Here is a 10,514-nt window from a genome sequence, read left to right on the forward strand (position 1 = left end):
TTCATGTGTAGTGAATATGTATAAATGACACATTACTATGTATAAAGATAAATCATCAATTGAACATTTAGTTAGTAAAAACTGTAACAAAAAAACAATTCTCCACTAGACTTTTATATATATAATTATTATAATTAATTCAAGTTTACATGGATGAATAAATTATAAGTCTAAATAAAAAAAATTATACAAGGTCTGTTAGGATGTAACAAAAATATTTAGGTATTACATTATTAATCATCTGCGTATTCAAAAGGTTCAGGTGCTTCAGGTTCCTTATCATCTTCTGGTTTAGGTCCAAAAGCAGCAACTGGCTCAACCAACTGTTCGTCTTCAACACCATTTTTAGTAAACCGTGTCATGATGATGCCACCGATTGAAACATCTTTTAAAGGTTGATATGATGAATTTTCAACCAATTGTAAGTGTTTTAGTTGTTGTTTCATTATTCTAGCTGGGTTATTCAATATCTCAAAGTTTGGTTCAGGTTTTTGTTCTTCTTTCTTTTCTTCCTTCTTCTTACTGGTTGAGGCTTCTCTTTCATCAATTTCCATTTTTTCACTAGTAGATAGTTCAACTGCTTTCACAGTGCCACCTTCACGACGTTTAGCTCTTGCTGCAATACTTAATACAGCGGTGGTGACCTTTTCTCTTTCTTCTCGTTTCTTTTCTTCCATTGCTGCAGGATATGCGTACAAAGACGGTTTAGCATTACTTTTTAACTCAAGGAGAGGCATTTTAAGGTGTGCATTTAATGCAATGATACATGTAGGGGTAAAAGCTAGTGCTAAGCAATGGGCCAGTGGAAACCAATACCAATATTGGGTGAACAATAACAGACCGACAACTGCCAACATATTAGTATGACCAGTTCTAGATTCCAAGGAAATTGAAACATTACGACCACCTCCGTCAATGATACCCTGAGCTAGAATAGCACCGAACTTAGCCATAACATCTTCGTGTTTATCAGTAATTACTTTTGCATACAGTGTACGGAATTCTTTTACCTTAGGACAGGTACTTTCTGTTTGTTGAATAAGAATCATAGCGGATGCGATTAAAGCTCCTTGACGAACATAATTAACTGGGTCATTGGTCATCGGTTCTAATAAATTAATAGCTTCTTTGAGTCCAGTTCCAGCACAAGCAATACCTAAAGCCATGGCAGCACCATATCTAACATGAGGGTTATAACTTTCTGCAAGTAAACTAACAACTTGAGGACATTGTTCTGGTGTTCTGAATAACAAAAATCCTAAACCTGTGACAGCTGCACGACGTACATCATCGTTGACATCAGAAACTGCAACGTGCAATAGTTTCCTAATAGCCATATTACTCCCAGTTCCACAATATGCCATTGATATTGTATACATAGCGGACCGACGTAATATTGGATCTTTGTCTTGTAACAAAGAGGTAATTAAAGGATCAGCTTCTTCTAGTCGACCATACATGACAAATGATATTCCAACAGCTAAACCTCTCAAAATTTTTTCATGCTGAGTTACTTGAGCATATGCCACCATGTCTTGAAGTGCTTCACCATTTTTTGATCCCAACATAACCAAACCCATTGCTAATCCAGCAGCTTCACCAGTCACAGCATCGTCTTGATACATGTTGAATTTCAACTGTTCATAAATGTCTTCACGACTTGTACCCATTGCTGAAAGACCAATTCCTAAGCATCCTCCATGTTTTACAATCTAAAATTAAAAATATTTTAATAATGTTTCATTTTAATTATAGGCATTTCATCATATTATTAATTATTTACTTCATTATGTGCATCTTTAAGTTGTCCAAGAAGATAATCATTGATAGCAGCGCCGTGGTTAGCATGGATCAAACCTAAAGCATACAGACCACCACCTTCACTATAGCCAGAACTTCCAGATGAATTATTTTCTCTAGGAGGTAAATAACTGCGCATAAGTTCAAGAGCGTCTGTTTCGTGACCTCTATGAATAACTCCAAGAGATGCAGTGGCTGATAATTTGGCCCAATTTGTAGCCCTGGCTAACCATTCCAGATTATCCCTATAACAATTAATTGTTTAAAATAACAATCAGTGAGATAAGAATTTATTTTTAAAAATACCCAAAAAATCTTATAATTATCTATAATTTACAGAACCGTTTTATAAAAACAATTTTGTCATTTAGTGAATAAGTAGTTTCATGTCTTAGTAACCGATATAATAATAAAGAGAAATTTTAATTTTCGTTTGATTTGTTTTCTAACAAGTGGTAAATTTTGAGTCTCAACTGGTGCAGTGTTTGGAATAAAAAATTAATAAAAGATTAACCAGTGATTAGTTAAATTTTTTTATATATACAGTAGCTGATCTCGTGCACTTGGGTGCTCGTTAAAAATGCCAACTCTATATGAAACTTGCTTGTGATAATGCGAGCAGTATATTAAGAAAGTTGTGTTAGTTACACTATTTATAACTCAAGAATGGCTTAACCGATTTGGATACAAAGTATTGTATGTCCATCTCCAGGTTCTAAGCTATCTCCCCACCAATTTTCAGCCAAATCGATTTAGCCCTTCTTGAATTATAAATAATTTAACTAACACAATTTTCTTTTATTTATAATATATATAGATTTATCGAATTTGTTAGTACTTCTATGGACTGATATAAAATAATAATTAAAAAAATGTATTAACTTTAAATCATTAAATTAACTTTAAACTTTTTTTGTGAATAGGTATATAAAAAAAAATTGACAAATGAATGAATCAATAATGGATACTACCTATATAATTAGGCATAATTCATCAATTGGTAAAAAGTAACTTGATTATTTTAATTAATAATGAGTAATATATGATTTTATTTACCTTAAAAATTGATCACTAGTGGTACCACTATGCATGAATCCATTGGCGATTACTGTAGCTGTATGACAGACACTTGCTCGAATTGCTTCTTTTGTATTTTTTAAGATCAACATATCTGTATGATTACTCCTAATTAAGAACTGTAGATGTAGCTCAATACTTACTTCTCCACTTAATACTTTAGTTAACTTTTGGATTACTTCTTGACGATACTTGTCATCTGGCCCAAGAGAATCAAAAGAACGTTCTTCAACAACAGGCTGAGCTGTGCTGACATCAGTTGAAGCAACAGCTACAGGCGGGGTAACAGTTTCTTTTTCTGTGCTACTTTGGGCTGCAGGAATTGCTTTAATGACATGAGTTGCAGAAGGTATGGGTGCTGTTTGGCGTAAGGACTCAAGAACACTAGACAGAAACTGTTGGGTAGCTGATTCATACAAATCAAATGCTATTTGATATGCCATCAAGCAGTTTTTCTCATCGTTATTTTGTATCAGACCTTCGAGTAATTGAGCTACAGATTTGGGATCATCCAAAAAAATGAAACATTGGCTCATGTTCACATAGTCCGGGACTTCAAGGTTTCGGTATAAACCAATGAGACAACGTAACACAGTGCTGCGGAAACTGCGATTTTCAATAGTGCTCATCGCCACTTGGAAAGCATAAGATAACATTTCATTTACATTGTCGGATAATTCAATGGATTTGGCAAATATATCCATACGTCTTGTTTCTAAAGCCAAACCTAATGCCTGTTTGAATTGCTTGTCGTCCAGACATCTTTGAAACATACGATTGACAATTGCTTCCAAACGCACATCCATCACAGGCGGGGAGCTTGGATTTTCCGCAGCCTCGACGCTCAATTTTGTGTAGTGGTCGATACATTTTGCTATGATGGTCTCCACGTATTCGTTGCGCGCGTTTACGTCAAACAAATCGCTGGCACCCAACGCGTATTGTAAGGAATCCGCGAATGAACCAAGGTGATAATATACCTTACTAGCAACTAGAGCAGCCAAACTTTGTTGTGAGAACGTCTTGTCTTCGTGGAGGAATTCAATTTTTTGGATTGCCTCTGATATTTCGGGCCAAAATTCGTCCACAATAGCATCTAGTTTCCGGAGTGCGAAGATTTTTAATTCAGATGCCGGCTCGTCCAGCAACGATATCACGCCTGCTGCCGACGTTATATTCATTTTGCTGTACTTTTAATAATAAAAACTGAATGATTTCAAATAAGTTTCACCTAATTTTGATACAAAAGCACAAAGTACTCAACTAGTTATGTAAAACATTAATGACAAGCGAATATAGGAATATCCATCTACAACAACAATAAAATACAAGTCATGTTTTCCGAAATCCAAAGAGCTCACAAGTTTCAAGACTCAATGCCTTTTGTTATCGCATATCGATATTATTATTATCAGTAGAGCTGTGAATGAAACCACGGTTAGAGATCACGGTTGTGGATCATAATATCATATTATTATCACGAACTCACGGTTGTAGACTTGAAATTAGTATTTTTATATTTTGTGCCTTAACGCACCCACGACCCACAATATTGTGCCGTGGCCCGTGGGTTTAGGAATTCGGGGTTGTATATTGTTCGAATCGAATACATATTATTACCTATACGCTGTAGATCGTCGCGTATCCATTCGTAATATCAAAAGACAATGAGTTACAAATATAATAATATATGACAGTTTGTTCTATAGTCTATAGTGCGCGGGAACCTAGTAGCATAATATTGTTCTGTGCTAATTCCCACAAATAGATACAATATAGGTACCTATTTACTTATTATGTAATTCTATATTTTATTTTTAACTTAAACTTTTTTTCTCATTCGTATTTGCCTTTAGATAAACGGTATCATGGCTAAGTATTAATTAAGGAGGTGTTTAAACAGCGATGTATGATCTATTGTATTTTGTAATAGTAATAGTGTTTACTATTTAATGTGTTGTGCGTACACAGATGTTTTATACCAAAACTATTTGTTTTTGATTTTTACTGTAGGTACCTACAGTATTTTGTATTATCCATAAACAACAAAACTACAAAATAACGAATACATTTTTTAAGACGAGATGAACAAGAGAAAGTATCCGTATGGCATCGATATGTGTCCCCAGCTTAAAATACATATTGGAGAGAAACAAGTCGCTAATGGAGTCTTGGGACCATCCAAAATGTCTGAAATTTATGGTAAGAACACATCCTAAATAGATAATATTATGGTATAACTGAGAAGTATAGGATTAAAATCTTGTTGCAAATGACCTTTTGGCTGGCAGTCTGTAAGAAGGTTAATTCTTATGTAAAATTTAATGTTATATTTTTTTGATTATTAACAAGTAAACTTAATTATTTGCCTCAACACCAATGAATAGCTTCCCCCCCGAGAATTTCTTCTTCTGATATTTGTTGTTTGCATAATGTCAAAAATAATTTTACCTACCTATTTATTTTATTTCAATATAGTTTTTTCAAAGAATAATAAATAGGGAGAACTTACATCACCAACAACATTCATAATGGCACTGCAATAGATTTAGTTTAAACTTTAAATAAAAAATGTATCCATAACATCAGTTTATGTACAACGATTATTCTCAATGTATAAAAACAAATTTGCACACAATGGCCTTAGTTTTAATGCAAATATTATTTGGTACTTTTATAGTAAATTTATTTTTTGAATCTTCTTTTGGCAATTATAAAAACTTTTTTAATAATTTATGTTAATCTGAGTGGCAAGCTTGTAACTTTTAATTGAAATCAATCGAATTTTATTTTTATAGAAAAGACTAAACAGATATTATTTCAAAGAGCAAATGCACCTTTTGAAGCAATAAATGAGTCTGTGCTTGTGGATAAAGTTCCATGCGACAGTAAGCCATCCAAACAAATGCAGTTGACGTTTGATGGACAACTGTGCAAGCCTTATGTTTTATTTGAAGTATGAACCTATAAAAATAGATAATTTCATTAAAGTTAGGTGATAATTTTTAATTGTTTTATTTAAATGTTTTTAGAACCCCAAAGTGTATGACTACAATCAGAAAAAATGTAACTTTTGTTCAAAAACAGAAAAATTAGATTTCTGTGGGAAATGTGGAGAGATATTTTGCAATATGTGTTCATTTTCTTTGTAAGTATTCATAAATTTTTTATTTTCGCATCAGTTAAGAAAAGCTTGAATCTAATAATAGATGTATTACTTTTTTTCTAGATTTTGCAATGAAGCGAAAAAAATGTGTTTAACATGTTATGAGTAAAATGTAAAAACTTTACTTTTTAAGAAAAAATGTGATAAATATTAATTCATTTAAAATTTTATAAAAGAATTGCATTTTTTTATGTAAGCTTTGTATGTTTTCATTTTTAAATACTTGCTTTATATCATAACCTATTTTTAAATAACTTTACATCGATGTATAAAAATAAATTATTCAACTTTGTGACGGTTTTTACAACGTATTTTAAAGTTTAATTTATTAACCTATTTTTTCAATAAAGATGATATTTTATAACTTTGCATTTGTTATTTTATGTTTACAATTAAAAATAGTGTGTTTACAAATTTGTATGGAATACTAACATTTTAAAAAAATTATTAAAAAATTTTTCTTGCATATTTATTGTAGTCAATGCTTAATATACTATCCACGATGAATATTCAATTCCTTGTTGTGTTTGACCTTTGGATATAGTAGACGAGCATCGTAACATTGTCGGAAATCAGTGAATCTTAAATTTGCTATGGGAAGGTAGATTTATTTAAATCCGTATAGATATTTATGTGTAGGGTAACTGAATTTTTTTTTACTAACTACTTATCAAAACAATTTAAACAAAATCACATAACTTAGGTTAATGTAGAAATTATATATATTTACAAAATTGAATTATCGCACTGCATGTCACTCAGTATTTTAAATTATATTATGAACTTGTCATAGCGAAAAGTTAAGACATGCGACTGCTCTGAGCTCTCTAAAGTCCTTCTAAACATGATAAATCATAGACCTTTTAGAAAGGTTTAAGACGTTAATCTACATTCTACAAAGAAAAAATAAATTTACACTCCACGTGATAATTATTCTGTGATAGTACTATCGTAATTCTTGATTATTATTGTTATCTAATATTGACTACATGTTAATTAATTTCATTTTCATGCTTCCTTTAGAAGTTAGAAAGTCATTAGTTATTAGTTAATAGTTTATTTTATTGAATTTTCGAATATTTTATTTATTCCTTAGATTAAAAATCATTAAAAATGTTTTCGTCTTTGAAACATCTAAGTAGACCTACCTCAGGTTGGTTTTTATACACATTAGGTTTGTTGACTACCAAATATTGAATTTATTTGTTCCAGACTTGACCAGTCGACTTATGTCCTCTCAAGTAAAAACCGCCGTCGTCATGTTAAACATGGGTGGGCCACAACATGTTGACCAAGTGCATGGCTATTTGAAACGCATAATGACCGATCGAGACATGATGCAGTTACCTTTTCAAAAGTGAATGTCAGAATAGTTACTTCGATAGAAATCAACATTTATGACTGTATTTGGTATTTTTACAGCATCTTGGGACCATATATCGCCAAGAGAAGAACTTCAGAAGTACAGAAAAAATATGCTGAAATTGGTGGGGGATCACCAATTTTGAAGTGGACCAATATTCAAGTAATATTGTTCAGATATCTCATTAGTCATTATAAAATAGGGGATAATAATGAATTGATGTATACCAATTTTAGGGAAAATTGATGTGTGAAAAATTAGACAAAATATCACCTAGTACTGCTCCACATAAACATTATGTTGCATTTAGATATGTTGAACCATTAACTGAAAGTACGCTTGATCAAGTACAAAAGTATGTATTACACATTAATTTTAACGTGCTGAACATCATATAAGTTTGTTTATATTTTTAGAGATGGTGCTGATAGAGTAGTATTGTTTTCACAATATCCTCAATATAGTTGTGCTACCAGTGGTTCAAGTTTTAATGCCATTTATTCATATTTTCAAAATAAGTAAACTTTACATAAATCCTAATAATTATATTGTACTAAATAAATATTCTGCCTTAGAACGTTTCCAGAAAATTTAAAATTGAGCATAATCGACCGATGGGCTACACATCCATTGTTAATTAAGGCAATTGGTTCAAGAATTTCCGATGAAATTCAGAAATTTCCTGAAAGTGATAGAGATGACGTTGTCATCTTATTTTCAGCTCATTCTTTACCTTTAAAGGTAATATATTTTAAGTTATTTCAAACTTTATCGCCTAGTCTTGACAGTCTTGTAAAATTGTCATTTTTTTTTATACATTTACGGTCTGGAGTATTAGATTACATCATGGTTATGTTATATAATAACAAGTTTAAAAGTTAAATTAGGTATTTTTTCTCATCAAATTTTAACCCGAATAATCGCTTTTTGTCTAGGTTGACTGAAAATTGAATTAAATCCCATACAAGTAATATTACAATTAAGTATCTTCCCTTATAATTCACTACCGTCAAATAGAATACTTGTAGATATTATATATACTTTTTAAAATCAATTATTGCAATTCGTTAGAAATAGTTTAATGTTATGTTTGAAATGTAGAAGAATCAATAAATTGTATTCTCAACTTATTGATGACTGTATAAACTAAATAGTAATAAAGTTTTAGGCACTAGTTGCGTTATACTCATCTGTGTAAGATGACGATGTTTCATAAATTCAGAACGATACATATGACTTTTAAATATCAGTTTAGGGTGCAGCTCAATTGAGACTATGGTTGTTGGAATTTCTCCAAAAATACAAGTTTTTATTTATTTTAATGTAAAGTAGAAACTATTAGCAATTTTCAATTTTAACAATGTAGGTTTTGTTTAAGTCTCATCCAAACTCTTGTTCTTTTTGGAGTTGCAAAACAAAATGTATATACTTGCTAATTTATGAATTTAAACTAAAGTTGTATCAAGTTAAATCAGGTTTGTAGGTTCTAAGCTATTTAAAATATCTTAAGAATTCATGAAAAAATATAAATAGTTTAATATACTATAAATTGTAGTGATATTTCAAATTCTCATTGTTTAAGTCAACTGTGATTTACTGACTTGTGAATAAACAAAATAGACTGTAGTTATATAGTAACAAACTACTCAGTGTATACTCTGTTTGCCAAGAGACCAGGACTGCACTGACATAAACTTGTTGAACCCCACCATTTACTTGTAATTGTTAAGTGTCATTTGGTCACTGCCAACTGCTCAGAATTTGGGCCATACATACAGTCATATTTTTTTGTAGTTATTTCAATTTATATGTTCGAATGCGTTTCATGTTGTTTTTTAAATAATTAATTTAAAAAATGTGTTGTTTATACTTTATAATAGAATATTATTGTATTATTATCACTGGTATAATACGTAGCATATATTATAACAGCTGACACAAATGGTTATTTGAACCAACTATGTGTACAAAATAGTTTTTGTCGTAGAAAGGGGACATTTGACGGAGAGCCCGTATTTCCGTCAGTCGTATGCGCAAAATGGTCCTGGTCACTCGGCGAACAGAGTATAGACTATTTCTTTCTAACAATGTTGACTCAACAATCTATAGCGGGGTATACAGTTCATATATTAATTTGTCAATGAGAATTACCTAGTTTTTTTTTATATAGATATTATCTGATAAAACAAATTAAAATCATCAAACATTGTTTTTATAATAAGAAATTGTATGTTTATTTATTGAGGCTGTTAACCGTGGAGATGCTTATCCTTCAGAGGTAAGCTCAACAGTGCATGCTGTGATGAAAGAACTAGGTCATGCTTATCCTTATGCATTAGTTTGGCAGTCTAAAGTTGGCCCATTGCCTTGGTTGGGACCATTCACGGATGATGCATTAAAAGGTTTTAAACTATATTGATCCATAGTAAAGTGCTTATTTCAAATTATTCTTTACATCTTGTGGTTTATTTTTATTTAAAGGTTATGTGAAGCAAGGCAAAAAAAATTTTATATTAGTACCTATTGCATTTGTCAATGAACATATTGAGACACTACATGAACTTGACATTGAATATTGTAAAGAACTCGGAGAAGAAGTAAGACATTTAAATTTCAGAATATAGCAATGCACTGAAGTTAAATAATAGAATATTAAAAACAATTTGAATTTATAATTAATAAATGCTTTTAATTTTTAGCTAGGAGTCAAAAATATCCGTAGAGCTGCTGCACCTAATGATCATTCTTTGTTTATTGATGCTATTGCTGATATAGTGTCGCAACATCTCCGAGAAAACAAACCCGTTAGTCCCAAATTTCTTTTAAGATGCGCACATTGTATTAGTTCTCGTTGTTACGAATCCAAACAGTGGTTTTCAAGTGTCTGCAAGTCGAAATAATACAGTCGAAGTATGTAGGGTGCAACTATTGGCTAAGTCAATGTATTTAAAATGATCTAGTATTAATGGGAGATGGAAACTTTACAGTTCAATAAAAGTAAGTTATTTACACAGGTTTAGAATTTTGTTTTCTAATATAATTTGTATTTTATAATAATAATAATATAAATTATACAAAATCACTTTTATACAAAGAAAATTGTTTTTA

The 10,514-nt window shown here is 31.1% G+C and overlaps 3 protein-coding genes across 4 annotated transcripts; 2 read left to right on the plus strand and 1 right to left on the minus strand.

Annotated features, from left to right (window-relative positions):
• Window positions 1-176: 176 nt before the first annotated feature.
• Window positions 177-4,203, minus strand: LOC111035568 (26S proteasome non-ATPase regulatory subunit 1). Its single transcript, XM_022317241.1, has 3 exons — window positions 2,857-4,203; window positions 1,784-2,045; window positions 177-1,712 (listed from the first exon to the last, which is right to left on the minus strand). Exons 1-3 carry the CDS (start codon window positions 4,056-4,058, stop codon window positions 234-236), a joined length of 2,943 nt encoding a protein of 980 aa, XP_022172933.1. The 5' UTR covers window positions 4,059-4,203; the 3' UTR covers window positions 177-233.
• A 148-nt stretch (window positions 4,204-4,351) lies between these two features.
• LOC111035570 (apoptosis regulatory protein Siva-like) lies at window positions 4,352-6,152 on the plus strand. 2 transcript variants are annotated; one of them, XM_022317243.1, is made up of 6 exons: window positions 4,352-4,656; window positions 4,734-4,784; window positions 4,891-5,079; window positions 5,676-5,833; window positions 5,910-6,025; window positions 6,107-6,152. In XM_022317243.1, exons 3-6 carry the CDS (start codon window positions 4,962-4,964, stop codon window positions 6,150-6,152), a joined length of 438 nt encoding a protein of 145 aa, XP_022172935.1. In that variant the 5' UTR covers window positions 4,352-4,656; window positions 4,734-4,784; window positions 4,891-4,961. The 2 variants fall into 2 exon arrangements, with proteins under 2 accessions (XP_022172935.1, XP_022172936.1); XM_022317244.1 differs by lacking the exon at window positions 4,734-4,784 and having other exon boundaries at window positions 4,353-4,656.
• An 851-nt stretch (window positions 6,153-7,003) lies between these two features.
• LOC111035566 (ferrochelatase, mitochondrial) lies at window positions 7,004-10,488 on the plus strand. Its single transcript, XM_022317239.1, has 9 exons — window positions 7,004-7,196; window positions 7,256-7,400; window positions 7,466-7,568; window positions 7,643-7,761; window positions 7,823-7,924; window positions 7,982-8,147; window positions 9,652-9,808; window positions 9,888-10,003; window positions 10,106-10,488. The coding sequence occupies exons 1-9, from the start codon at window positions 7,157-7,159 to the stop codon at window positions 10,304-10,306; spliced, it is 1,149 nt and encodes a 382-aa protein (XP_022172931.1). The 5' UTR covers window positions 7,004-7,156; the 3' UTR covers window positions 10,307-10,488.
• Window positions 10,489-10,514: the final 26 nt, after the last annotated feature.

The sequence above is a fragment of the Myzus persicae genome, unplaced genomic scaffold (assembly GCF_001856785.1).
Source record: "Myzus persicae strain clone G006 unplaced genomic scaffold, MPER_G0061.0, whole genome shotgun sequence".
In the NCBI taxonomy this organism is placed as follows: Eukaryota; Metazoa; Arthropoda; class Insecta; order Hemiptera; family Aphididae; genus Myzus; species Myzus persicae.